The sequence below is a fragment of the Myotis daubentonii genome, chromosome 2 (assembly GCF_963259705.1).
Source record: "Myotis daubentonii chromosome 2, mMyoDau2.1, whole genome shotgun sequence".
NCBI lineage: Eukaryota > Metazoa > Chordata > Mammalia > Chiroptera > Vespertilionidae > Myotis > Myotis daubentonii.
The window spans coordinates 21,370,432-21,384,439 of record NC_081841.1 but is presented as its reverse complement, the minus strand read 5'-3'; the positions used below and the strand labels follow the sequence as shown (position 1 = coordinate 21,384,439).

The 14,008-nt window shown below is 51.2% G+C and overlaps 1 protein-coding gene across 1 annotated transcript in view; it reads left to right on the top strand.

Annotated features, from left to right (window-relative positions):
* VWF (von Willebrand factor) overlaps positions 1-14,008 on the top strand; it is a 119,320-nt gene that overhangs the window by 64,807 nt on the left and 40,505 nt on the right. The window contains exons 21-31 of the mRNA XM_059681979.1: positions 687-821; positions 2,659-2,805; positions 3,938-4,078; positions 4,225-4,338; positions 5,759-5,915; positions 6,541-6,699; positions 7,121-7,256; positions 9,783-11,161; positions 12,514-12,630; positions 12,724-12,864; positions 13,167-13,310. Of these exons, the coding sequence (XP_059537962.1) occupies positions 687-821; positions 2,659-2,805; positions 3,938-4,078; positions 4,225-4,338; positions 5,759-5,915; positions 6,541-6,699; positions 7,121-7,256; positions 9,783-11,161; positions 12,514-12,630; positions 12,724-12,864; positions 13,167-13,310 (2,770 nt within the window). The remainder of the gene's footprint in view (positions 1-686; positions 822-2,658; positions 2,806-3,937; positions 4,079-4,224; positions 4,339-5,758; positions 5,916-6,540; positions 6,700-7,120; positions 7,257-9,782; positions 11,162-12,513; positions 12,631-12,723; positions 12,865-13,166; positions 13,311-14,008) is intronic.

Here is a 14,008-nt window from a genome sequence, read left to right as displayed (position 1 = left end):
GTGCAATTCTGAATGGGCAGGAAGGAGGGTGGGCACAGGAAAGCCACACTGCCCAGCAGGATGAGAAACTGCCTAGCTGTGAGTGAGGGCCCTCTGCCTTCCTCTCCCTGCTGGGTGGATTCCTGTAAATTTCTCTTGCTGGTTGACACCAAAGTGTTAAGCCAGGAGGGATGGTGGCTTTTCTCATGAAGGACGAGATGGCTTAACTCTGTGAAGCTTTAAACAAATGTGGTGTCTCTGTCTCCATTCTTGGGAGGAGGAGGGGTGGGGGCTTGGTATGGTCTGAGGAAGGCCACAGACCCAGCAGTCTTAGTCTCAGAGACTGAGCTGCAGTGTCCTGTGAGTCAGGCAGTGAAGGTAACTGAGCGTGCACACCTGCTCAGCACGCTGGGAGTGGGGCAGAACCAGCACCCTGACCTGCCATGTGCAGAGCATGCTGGGAGCGAGCAGTTTCACCAGTTAGCCATGTGCAGAGCATACTGGGAGTGAGCAGGGTCACTGACCAGCTGCATGTAGAGCATGCTGGGAGTGAGCAGGGGCACTGACCAGTTGCATGTAGAGCATGCTGGGAGTGAACAGCAGCAGCAACTAGCCAAGCCTCTATCACCCATACCAGAGATGACTTGATGCCAATCTTCTGACCTGGGGAGAGGTGGCAGGAATAATATTTCACCTCTTTCCCCCAGGATTACTGTGGCAGTAACCCTGGGACCTTTCGGATCCTGGTTGGGAACGAGGGATGTGGCTACCCCTCAGTGAAATGCAAGAAGCGGGTCACCATCCTGGTGGAAGGAGGAGAGATTGAACTGTTTGATGGAGAGGTGAGTGGCAGCCCATCCTTTCCCCCTCAGGCCCCCTTGTTCTTCTGTGGGCTTGTGAAGAGCATGTGCCAAGCATTCGTTTAGAACTTACGTGAATGGAATATCATGCAGCCATAAAAGAGTGTGAGGTGGAGCTGTATCATATGACTGTGACATCCCATATAATAAAAGGCTAACATGCAAATCAACTGAATGGCGGAATGATGGGTTGCTATGATGTGCACTGACCACCAGGGGGCAGACGCTCAATGCAGGAAGCTGTCTCCTGGTGGTCAATGTGCTCCCACAGGGGGAGCACCGCTCAGCCAGAATCTGGATTCATGGTGGTGAGCACAGCGGTGGGAGCCTCCCCCGCCTCTGCAGCAGTTGGACATCCCCCAAGGGCTCCTGGACTGCGAGAGGGTGCAAGCCGGGTTGAGGGACTCCCCCCACCCCCGTGCATGAATTTCATGCACTGGGCCTCTAGTATTCTATAACAAGTTAGAGATGCGTATGCATAGCATGAGCCCATTTTAGTGAAGGTGAAGAGAAAAGTGTGGAGAAGGGTGGTAATGTTATCTGCATAAGGATCAGTACTTACCTCTGAGGGTGGAGTGGACACTGAAGGGCAGGAGGACTTTTCCTTCTAATTATATGTGTACATAATATATATAGAATACAATTACATATATATATATATATATATATATATATGATTATTTGTATTTTGGGAAGTGATGGTGTTTTGGGAATTTTTACTTTTTTTTTTTTTTTTTTTACATTTTCAGATAAATCTTTTTTAAAAAGAGCAGTAACCAGATCGAGGCCCAATGTAAATCTTTGACATGGTCCTCAGAGGGTATATGAGAACCACCAAGGAGCTCTTGTTTAAGATGTTGAGCCTGGCTGGTGTGGCTCAGTGGTTGAGCATCGACCTATGAACCAGGGGGTCATGGTTCGAATCTTGGTCAGGGCAAATACCTGGGTTGCGGCTCGATCCCCAGTAGGGGCGTGTAGGAGGCAGCCAATCGATGACATTTCTCTCTTATTGATGTTTCTATCTCTATCCCTCTCGTTTCCTCTCTCTCTAAAAGTCAACAAAAACATCCATGTATATAAAAGCCTAAGCGACCAAATGACTGAACAGCTGGTTGACTGGTCACTATGATGTGCGCTACCACCAGGGGGCAGATGCTCAACGCAGGAGCTGCCCCCTGGTGGTCAGTGTGCTCCCGACAGGTGCCAGATCCAGGGCTCACGACTGGCGAGCACCGCTGTGGTGGTGCAAGCCTCTCCCACTTGGGACTCCTCTCCTGCTTGGGACTGACTGGGTGTGAGCCCACAACAGGCACAGAGGGCTGGGATGAGCGGTGAGTGGGAGTGGCAGGCAGGAGTGGCAGACGGCATTGGACTGCCGGTTTTGGCCCCATCCCCGTAGGCTATACCGAGGGACCCCACTGAAGCATGAATCCGTGCACTGAGCCTGTAGTATTTTAACAAATAAATAAAATCAATTGCCTAGAGATGCTTAAAATCATTGCCACATTAAAAACCTACTTAGGAGTTCACATGTATTTAATGATCAAGTGTCAAAAATTCTTTTAGGGAAGTGATGGATGATCTTCCGCTAGCTGGTTTTGTTGTATTTTTAATCTCATAATTATGATTTTGCTGCCACCTCTATTATTGCCCCTTAGTCAGAAGGTTCTTGTGGTGAGTGATAGGTGAGACAGACACAGAAACATCCAGGCAGGTGCTGGCCACGAGGGATGAGCTCTCACTGAATGGGGCAAATGGAGCTCCATGGAGGCAGATATGGGTACTCCCTCTCCCTGTCTCACGCTTCACCCTCCCTCAGGTGAATGTGAAGAGGCCCATGAAGGATGAAACTCACTTTGAGGTGGTGGAGTCTGGCCGGTACATCATTCTGCTGCTGGGCAAGGCACTCTCTGTGGTCTGGGACCACCACCTGAGTATCTCCGTGGTGCTGAAGCAGACATACCAGGTCAGTGGCCTTCCTCCACTCTTCCTCATCTTGTCTGTGACTTGCTATTGGTTTTCTTCAGTTTCCTGAGTAGTAGGAAGTAGACACTGTGCCTCCTGATGTCTCAGGGGAAGGTAGGCGGTCTGAAAAGGGGATGCATGAGCAGAATCTTCAGAAAAGGGAGTGAGTGAGCCATGCAGACATCTGGATGAGAGAATTTAGGCACGTGCAAAGGCTGCAGGGTGGATGATGTTTGGAGTGTTTGAGCAAGGATGCCTGTGGCTGGAGTGGAGGGACTTGGGGAGAATGGTCGTTAACAAGGGTAGGGAGGAGGCAGGGATCATACTGTGGGGGCTGTTAATCCATGTAAAGATCTTGGGCCTTTTGCCCCAACTCTGGGAACATTCTTATATGTTTCCCAGTAATTCTCCATGTTGAATCAAAATAGGAATAAGTCACGGCTCTTTGTCCTAAGACAGGGCTCCAACTATGTTGTAAGAGTAGTATCTTTTCTTTTCCAGGCCAAATATTTCCAGTTCCTCCCCTAGTTCTTATGTGATGGTTTCCATTCATTCAGTAATCACTTATTGGGACTTGTATACCAACACTGTGATAGGTGAATATGAAGATGAATAAAATCTTATGTCAGCCCTGGTGGCACTTGGTATACATCAGAACCCTGGCCAGCCTGCTATGAACAGGCTGCTGTTTACCCAGATAAAGGACTCCCGTGTCCATAGTGTAAAGTAGTCAGACCTCTGCACTCTCATTGATGCAACGATGAGCTAGCTCCTCTCTGCCCAGGCCCTTACTGGGGAGGATGATGGCTTATATTGGAGATTCCAGAGCCAAGACTGCCTAATTCCCACTTGTACACTTGGCCAACTACAGGACATGGGCAGGTTGTCTCTCTTTGTGAATGATCTTTTTTTCTTTTAACTTTAAAATGAGGTCAGTGAGGCAGGCCAGGAAAAAGCCTTGGCAAGGGCCAGGCTTTGCCGATCACTCTGGTCTCTTCTGGGTCTCCGTCCCTGCCTCCCCCCACCCTCCTCTTCTCAGATGAGCGGCCTCCTTTGCTGTCTGGAGCCCTTCTTGCCCTGAGTCAGAATTGGCCCTGAGGTTTGCAATGCTCATGCTCTCAACTTGTCATCAGGAGCAGGTGTGTGGCCTCTGTGGGAATTTCGACGGCATCCAGAACAATGACTTTACTGGCAGCAATCTCCAAGTTGAGGAAGACCCCGTGGACTTTGGGAATTCCTGGAAAGTGAGCCCGCAGTGTGCTGACACCAGGAAAGTACGTTTGGGGTCTCCTTATGGGCTGCGGGTGGTGGGTGGGCGGTGGTATGCCCTGCAGTGGTTGCAGGGCTTGGAAGAGGGTCTCTTGGATCCTTCCGGGTTGACTGCTTTGGTCTATTTCTGTTCTCTTGCCCTGTTCCCCAGGTGCCGCTGGACTCGCCCCCTGCCACCTGCCACAACAACATCATGAAGCAGAGCATGGTAGACTCCTCCTGTAGGATCCTCACCAGTGACCTTTTCCAGGACTGCAACAAGCTGGTGAGGGCTGCCAGGGAGCCAGAGGCAGAGGAGCGCTGAGGGCTGGCCAGTGGCTCGGGCACTCAGAGCACAAGTGTCTAATTCTGGAACCAGCCTGGGAGCCTTTGAAATGATCTGCATGGGGTCACCTTTATTTCGCCCTTCATTGTCGCAAACTGGGAAACAGAAAGGATAATGAACAGTTTATGAATCATGGTTTCTTTTATGCCAGGCCCCGCTCTTCTGAGCATCAGCTTCTCTTCTGGGCATCAGTTTTAGAACTTGTGCCCCCGGAGTTATCTTGTCTCCAACACTAAAGCCAGGAATTTTGTTTTGCTGTTACCTCACTATATCTTCAGACCCGAGTACTCTATCTTCTCCCCTCATAAAACCCTACAGCTCCTAGGTCTTGTCTCAAAAACCCTTTTCTGGCCTTAGCTCCAGAAAAGGGTGTTGAGGCCTCATTTTGTGGCTTGCTTTTGTGTCTTCCTCTCCAATGGTGGTAAGCAATTCCCCAAACACACATGCTGCTGTGCTGCACCACCACTGGGGGCATGACTGGTTGGATACCTGTATCTCAGTTCTCTTTCTATCCATCCAGTGATTTTTAGTCCTGGAGGACGCCAAAGATACTCGGGATTCCCTGCTTTGGTGGAATTCTGTTCTCTTTGGAATTGCCATCTGAATGGGAACAGTGGAGACAGTGAGAGAAGTCAGGGGAACCGGGATTGTCGGAGGGTGTTGGAAATAATGACCCACTCAGTGTCTGAATTCATTCTTTTCACAGTGACCCTGAAAGAGGCCAATGTGTGTAGTGGCATGTTTGGGGGAAGGGAAGGTCAGCCCGATTCCTGTGATTGAATGTGGATGGTGGATAGGCTACCTCTTCATGTAGACCTATGGTCAGCCAGGCGTACACAGGCTGGTCCTACTGTCCAGCATACTAGTCCCATAGCACCTCATAGGGCAATGTGAGTGGGTCCTGATGTATTTCCTCTCTCTTCTTGCTGAATGGAGGCAAAGGAAATAGAGTGAGCAGTGTGTGTGTGTGTGTGTGTGTGTGTGTGTGTGTGTGTGTGTGTGATGTGTCTATGTAAAAAACACTCAAACATCCATGAGGTTGGGAGTCGGTTTTGGGGATGGATGGATTATTGAGCAGATAAGTGGACAGATAGAAACAAATGTTCTTTTGAAAAATTCTTAGACACACCATTCTACGAAAGACTGGCTTTACGTAATGTTTCTTGCTGGAATACAGATTAGAAGCTGGAAATTCTGCCTTCTTACCCATCCCCTCTTTGGAAGCATTGACCTACGTTTCCCCTCCTACTCTGGACCCCCCTTTCCCATACTCTGACCACCAGAACGTTCCCATCCAGACCAAGAGCCAGAGTGCCTTTGTCTGGTTGCAGGCCTGGGCTATCCTGGTGCTCCCTTACAGGTGGACCCCGAGCCATTCCTGGATGTTTGTATCTATGACACCTGCTCCTGCGAGTCTATTGGGGACTGTGCCTGCTTCTGTGACACCATTGCTGCCTATGCTCATGTGTGTGCCCAGCACGGCAAGGTGGTGACCTGGAGGACAGCCACGTTGTGTCGTGAGTCCTGGTGTCCCTCAGGGTCTCAATCCCCTTCTCCTCAACTCTTGTGCATCTAGACATTAAGACCTTAAAGTGGGTGCAGGATGACACCTTCATGGGAAAGAAGGCAGAGCTCTAGTGTGGGGATGGATGGTAGAGGGCGTAAGGGAGTTAAGACACTGATGTGAGTGAGGAGGGACAGGGGACAGGGATCAAAGACATTAATATGTAGAGACCCTTACTCTGGAGAAATTCTGGAAGAGGGAGAAGAGGGAACAGTGATGAAAAGAAGAGGGAAGTGAATATATATCTTTAACTAGACACTATATTTGCCAGTATGAGCGATCAACTCATACATTTATGTAGGGTCTTCCTCAGGTGTAAGCAGCTGATGGTTTCTATATGGAAAACCGATTCAGAACCACTGAGTTCCTGGTTTAGGTGCTTTACAAGTCCAGCAGCCTCTAATATTGGTGACTCCTGTAGTTCCTTTGTCCCCAGTGTTCTCGTCACCTCCCCCAGCGCCATCACCACCACCACTGGTCTCACCACATCTGTCTGGGGCCTGGCTGCAGTCCTGGCATCTTAGTGGGCACAGGACTGCCTATGCTTGAATGGTTACGCTCATTTCTTGTCTACACAGCCCAGAACTGTGAGGAGAGGAATATCCGGGAGAATGGGTACGAGTGCGAGTGGCGCTACAACAGCTGTGCCCCTGCCTGTCCCATCACATGCCAGCACCCCGAGCCACTGGCCTGCCCCGTGCAGTGTGTGGAGGGCTGCCATGCACACTGCCCTCCAGGTCAGCCACCTGCCCTGTGTGGGGGCGGATGGAGGGATGGGACAGTTTGTCAGGAAAGGTGATTCCTTGTCCTACGTCATCTCAGCCTTGCCAGATCCCCAACCCTATAACCCTGGGTCCTGTTTGCACGTGTCCTTCCATCGGAGCCAGGCCAGCTATGATTTTTGTCAAGTTGAGCTTCTGTTTGCTTATTTATGGGTCTATTGCATGGAGCAGCATTTTCTTTAAAAAAATGTTTTTATTGATTTTTAGAGAGAGAGGAAGGGAGAGGGATATATAGAGAGAAACAGCATTGATTGGCTGCCTCCTGCATGCCCCCTTCTAGGGATTTAGCCCAAAACCTAGGCCACCTTTAGTTAAAGGTAAGTTTTCCTTGTTGTAAAGGTGAGTTTGGGCTCCTGATGAGAGGTTTGTCATGCAGGGAAAATCCTGGACGAGCTTTTGCAGACCTGTGTTGACCCTGGAGACTGCCCCGTGTGTGAGGTGTCTGGCCGGCGCCTGGCCCCCGGAAAGAAAGTCACCTTGAACCCCAGCGATCCCGAGCACTGCCAGATTTGGTAAAACCTGGTTGTTTGAAGCATGAGTCTTACTGTCTACTCTGGGGACCTGCTCAGAGGTGTAGGTTTTGGGAAAATGCCCTCGCTATGCGAGTTGAAAGGTAGTTTTTGTTTAGCTTGTTTCTCTTGCTTTAAGGACAGACTAGATTGCTTCTCCAGAAAACATCTCTTAAGAGAACCATTAGGCTTCTTCTTCTTTTTTATTTTATTAATCCTCACCCAAGGATATTTTCTCCATTGATTTTTAGAAAGAGTAGAAGGGTGGGGGAGAGACAGAGAGAGAAACATTGATGTGAGAGAGACACACATCGATTGGTTGCCTCCTGCACTTGCCCTGACTGGTGCCAGGGATCAAACCTGCAACCCAGGTATGTGCCATTGATCAGAATTGAACCCGGGACCCTTCAGTCCTCAGGCTGATGCTCCAACCACTGAGAAAAAGTGGCTAAAGTCCATTAGACTTCTTAACCTCTTCTTGCTGGAGGATGGGTGAAGTCTCACATTGTTCCTGGAGGTCACATCTAGTCTATGAAAGTCAGGCTTCCTTTTTTATCGGAGATGGGGATGCAGAGAAAGAAACTGAGGCAGAGCCCTGACCCCTCAGTGTGACTTAGACACCTCTGAGCCACAACCCAGTCCCAGGACAGGGCTTTTGTAACTGGGAGGGAAGACCCTGGGTTTTCTCACTCGACTGCCTCTGGGAGTGAGGGAGCTTGGGGAGGTGAGAACGAGTCCCCAGGGTGAGCACTGAGCTTTATGAAGTCCTGCTCCTAAGTAACGAACATGCATTTGGATGTTGATATATTCATATATTCAATACCACTTCTTATGGGAACTTAAACTTGAGAACTTAAATTCACTGGGGAAGGGGCCATGGCTACAGCTGCCAGAGTCAGATCCAGCCACAGCCATCTGTATAAACATGAGTGAACACTGCCCGGGGTGAGTTCTCTAGCAAACACAGGAAACTAGAAAGTATGTCACTCATGCACTGTTAGCAAAGATGGAAGCAATAAATCGTGTGGGCCACAAGGAAGTGGGAATTAACTTCCCGGTAAGACCCTGCCTATCCACTTGCTCTCTGTTGAAACGGAGACTAAGGAATAAAGGAAGGGCCAGACACTGGCATGGGGCTCTGAGCCACAGGACATGAGTGTAGAGCCATTTCCCCACCGCTCTCTGTGGGCCACAGGGAGGGGCAGCTACCAGGGGCAAACAGGTGTGGACAGTAGTTCCAAAGCAGGCTGGAGCATCGCCTGGGAAGTGAGCCGCAGGGCACACATCCCAGGGCTCTTGGCCTTACTGGGAGTGCTGAGGGCAAGTTACCTCAAAGGCCAAGAGTTTACAGAAGAGAAGGTACTAGCCTGGGTTGCATCTAAAGTCTGGCATAGCCTGCCACTCTCCAGAACACTGGTGGAAGGGAGAAGGGGCCAGAAGGGCCGGGAAATTTGGACTGGTAGTGTAGGAATGTGTGTCAGGGGCAACTGCTCTGCTAAAGACGCATGGTATGTGCTTGGGGCTGGGTGCAGGGTCTAGCCAGTTCCTGGCATGTGATAGGTGCTTCCATATGTCTGCTGGAGGATTGAATGAATGAGCCACTGACTTTCCCCCGCCAAACATCTTGGGGACATATTAAACATGGTCCAAAATTCATCCAGTTTAAATCCTGTTATAATGAACTAGAGGTCCAGTGCCCAGATTTGTGCAATGGTGGGGTCCCTTGGCCTGGCCTGTGCCCTCTCCCAATCCGGAACCCCTCAGGGGATGTCGGACTGCTAGTTTTGGCCCGATCCTCGCAGGCCAGGCCAAGGGGCCCCATCGGTGCATGGATCCATGCACTGGGCCTCTAGTATGCATATAAGATCTTTGGTTAATCTCTTCCTGCCCTCCCCTCTCCCCTCTTCCCTCTGAGATTCATCAGTCTGTTCTATGTTTCTATGCCTGAACATCTGCCCTGAGCATCTGCATTGAGCATCTGCCCTCTGGTGGTCAGTGCACATCATAGCTACCAGTTGAACAGTCTAATGGTCGCTTATGCTTATATATATGTTAGATACTGTAAAGCATTTATATTCAGTAGAACATTTATGAGTCCTGGTCAGTGTCAACATTTTAGAGTAATATTTGTCTTTGGAGTTATTTGGCAGAAGGTTTGGATTGTAATTAAATATTTGTATTGCTAGAGATGTAGTTTGATAAAAAAAAATAAATCTTTCAATGGCTGTGTGGATGGCCTGAAAACAAGAAAGATTCTTTTTCAGGTCCTAGTAAAGTTTGGCTTGTAGAATCCAGGGACGCCTTTGCTGTGTGTGTGTGTGTGTGTGTGTGTGTGTGTGTGTGTGTGTGTGTGTGTTAGGGGATGTATGTTAAAAATGATGTCTCTCTTGGGTGGAGAGTGACCCATGGGAGCTCAGTGCAGGTGGGCCAGGCAGGCAGGTGTATGGAAACAGGAGCAGCCGTTCTGAGTAGGGCTGAGAAGCGCCCAGAGCCTCTTCCGGAACCATTTCTCTTTCTCTCCCTCTGCAGTCACTGTGATGGTGTCAACCTCACCTGTGAAGCTTGCAGGGAACCTGAAGGCCTAGAGGTGCCCCCCACGGAAGGCCCGGTCATCCCCACCACCCCGTATGTGGAGGACACCCCCGAGCCACCGCTGCACGACTTCTTCTGCAGCAAGCTGCTGGACCTGGTCTTCCTGCTGGACGGCTCCTCCAAGCTGTCCCCGGCCGAGTTCGAGGTGCTGAAGGTCTTTGTGGTGGACATGATGGAGCGCCTGCACATCTCCCAGAAGCGGATCCGCGTGGCGCTGGTGGAGTACCACGAGGGCTCCCACGCCTACATCCAGCTCAGGGACCGGAAGCGGCCCTCGGAGATGCGGCGCCTCGCCAGCCAGGTGAAGTACGCGGGCAGTGCAGTGGCCTCCACCAGCGAGGTCCTCAAGTACACGCTGTTCCAAATCTTCGGCAAGATCGACCGCCCCGAGGCCTCCCGCATCGCCCTGCTCCTGACGGCCAGCCAGGAGCCCCAGAAGTTGAGCCGGAACTTGGTCCGCTACGTCCAGGGCCTGAAGAAGAAGAAGGTCATCGTGGTCCCGGTGGGCATCGGGCCGCACGCCAACCTCAAGCAGATCCGCCTCATCGAGAAGCAGGCCCCCGAGAACAAGGCGTTTGTGCTCAGCAGCGTGGACGAGCTGGAGCAGCAAAGGGACGAGATTATCAACTACCTCTGTGACCTCGCGCCCGAGGCGCCGGCCCCGACTCAGCCCCCTCCTATGGCCCAAGTCACCGTGGGTCCGGAGCACTTGGGGGTTTCGACGCTGGGGCCCAAGAGGAACTCCATGGTTCTGGATGTGGTGTTTGTTCTGGAAGGGTCGGACCAAATCGGCGAGGCCAACTTCAACAGGAGCAAGGAGTTCATGGAGAAGGTGATCCGGCGGATGGACGTGGGCCAGGAGAGCATCCACGTCTCGGTGCTGCAATACTCGTACACCGTGACCGAGGAGACCACCTTCCGTGAGACACAGTCCAAGCAGGACGTCCTGCAGCGGGTGCGGGAGATCCGCTACCAGGGCGGCAACAGCACCAACACGGGGCTGGCCCTGCAGTACGTGTCCGAGCACACCTTCTCGGCCAGCCTGGGGGACCGGGAGCAGGCACCTAACCTGGTCTACATGGTCACCGCGAACCCTGCCTCTGATGTGATCAAGCGGATGCCTGGAGACATCCAGGTGGTGCCCATCGGCGTGGGCCCTCATGCCAACGTGCCGGAGCTGGAGAGGATTGGCTGGCCCAATGACCCCATCCTCATCCAGGACTTCGAGATGCTCCCCCGAGAGGCTCCCGACTTGGTGCTGCAGAGGTGCTGCTCCGGAGAGGTGCTGCAGATCCCCACCCTCTCCCCCGCCCCAGGTACGTGGGCACCTTGCATAGGTGCCATGCCTTGGTGGAGAGATGCCTCTTAGGTCCCAATCCCGGCTCCCCTGCTCTGTGCCTTCGATCACATCCACCTCCAGAGTGCCTGTGTCCTCACCTCCTAGGCAGGGAGAGTCATCTGTGATCCTTTATTGAGGAGGATCTGTTCTTGTGCATTCAAAGGTAATGCAAGTCTATTCTTAAAGTTTAAATAATACCAAATATAGGGAGTAAAAAATATGTATTCGTCACACAGCCTCATCCTACCCAGTCCCACGCCCTGCCGTGGAGGTAACCTGTGACATTTGGTGATGATCAGCTTTTTGACCACACTGGATGGATGCAATTATTCTAAGTAGCTGACACTCTTTGGGGGCAAGGCCAAGGAATGGTGACAGGTAGCAGTTAAGTGCTCAGATTCTGTAGCCGGACTGCCTTGGTTTGAATCTCCCTCTACCACTTACTAGCTGGGCAATTATGGCAATTTTGGGGGTAATAATTTTGGGCAGGTACCTCTGTGTGTATCTGTCTCCTCATCTGTAAAATGGGGATGATAATAGTACTTTTTTTGAAATACGTTTAGAACAGTTCCCAGCACACAGCAAGTGCTTGCCACTCCGCTACGATTACTGCCTTCAGAATGGATACTAATGTCTAATCAATTCCTAGTTCTTGAACACCCTCATTTGGCTTGTCTGGGACCATCCCAGAATAACTAGCCTTCTTTTAATGTCTCTTTATCCTCCCACTTTGACTCAGTGCCTTTGTTTCTTTGTTCTTGTTTTAATCAGAGCCACAGATTTATTGAAATCCTTGTGATATTTCTGTGAAGAACAGGAATAGCGTCACCGTACCCAGTCTCAGAATGGTGTTGAGGCCAGAGTTTGCTTCCTCACTATGATCTGTGCCAGAGCAGTCACAGGAGCAGTAGGCATTTATAATCAGGATACCTTTCAGCACTTACCTACCCGTGAGACCCGAGGCCATACTGCTGCTCCATTTTCCTTTTGCCATCTCCCTGTTTTGCTGCTCCAGTATCTCACTCAATTCTGGAAGAGTTGCAGCCTCCTGTTACTGTGAGAACAGATGCCTCTCGCTTTCATGGGGAGGCATTTAAACTGCCTTTGAGTGGCACTGGAGTCTTCCCAATGCCTCCAAGCTTGGGGCACTCCTGGCCTCCTTACCTCCGCCCAGGCTCATCTTGCCATCCTGCAGGACCAATGGTGACACGTCCCTTGATGGTGCCACGTGGTTGGTGGTGCCCCAAACCTGCCCATTGAATGCAGCTGTGTGCTGCAGTGGCTGGTGCACTGCCGGCACTGTGTGCTCACCTTCCTGTCTCTCTGCAGACTGCAGCCAGCCCCTGGATGTGGTTCTCCTCCTGGATGGCTCCTCTGGCTTTCCAGCTTCTTACTTCGATGAAATGAAGAGTTTTGCCAAGGCTTTCATTTCAAAAGCAAATGTCGGTGAGTGAGGCGCCTGAAGGAGCAGGTTTGAAAGGGGTTCTTCCTGGCGCTCTGCCTGTTCGAAAGCGACATTCCATGTCCTCTTTCTGCCAGGGCCTCAGCTCACGCATGTGTCCGTGCTGCAGTACGGAAGCATCACCACCGTCGATGTGCCATGGAACGTGGCCCAGGAGAAGACCCAGTTGCTGGGCGCTGTGGACCAAATGCAGCAGGAGGGAGGCCCCAGCCAAATTGGTAACGTAATGCCTTGGGCTGGGATGCAGGGGCTGCGTCTGGTCCTCATTCTTGGCATAAGTGAGGAGTGACCTTGGCCAGTCACTTTGGTTTTGGTATCAGTTTTCTTTGCTGTAAAGGGAGGGCCTAGATGCTCTTTCTGGTCTCATCTGGATCTCACTTGTGTGCGGGACTCCCTGAGTCTCTGAATCATTCTGCTTTGGTGGCCTAAGGATCCACCTGGAGACAGGATGCCCAATTGGCTTCAGAAACGCCTTCCCTGCAGCCAGGACTCACTTGTGTGGTCTCTTCTCCACTCTCAGGGGATGCTCTGGGCTTTGCTGTGCGATACATCACGTCGGAAGGCCATGGTGCCAGGCTGGGCGCCTCTAAGGCAGTGGTCATCCTGGTCATGGGCACCTCCACAGACTCCGTGGCTGCAGCTGCCGAGGCCGCCAGATCCAACCGTAAGTGTCCAGTGTCCAGTGTCCACTCTGAGACTGTGCTAAATTGCCCGAGGACCGAAAGTGGGAAAGTGTTAGTCCCAGATGTCCCGGCTGATTTAAATGCTCCATACCTGCATGTGGCCTGGTTTCAAGCAACAGGAAATCATCCAATCCCTGTGCTATTTGGAAACCAAGTAGTAATAAGTGTGTGTTAACCCTCCATTTGTCTGCATTCTTTAGATTTTTGACCTTTAATTTTCACTTTGTGTCCAGGAATGGGTCATAGCTCACACTTTTTTTTTTGAAGTGGTATCCTTGGTCTCTCACCACCGTCTCCATGTCTGAGGCCAGAGGGATTCATATGGGGCCTTGAGAACCATTGGGGAACTTCCTGTATTCAGAGCCCTTTTCTAGTACCAGCTTATTGGGTTTGGGGGATGAGTAATGGAAAGAGACAAAGGCTGCTGCTTTAGGGAGGGGATGAAACAAGCGTGACCCAGCCTGGGTATCCCATAGCAACTTGTGCTGTGAATATCAACAGAATGTGAGCCCGGACAGATGGTGTGGTGCTGAGGGAGGGCCAGGTGAGTGGTATGGCACTAAGTCCTCTCATGGCCACCTGTGAATGTCCAGTCTGGGAAACATGAGGCTCTATACAGATACAGGGTGTAGCTTCAGGCCAGTCCACTTTGTGCCCACCTGACCAAAGCAGGTTGGCA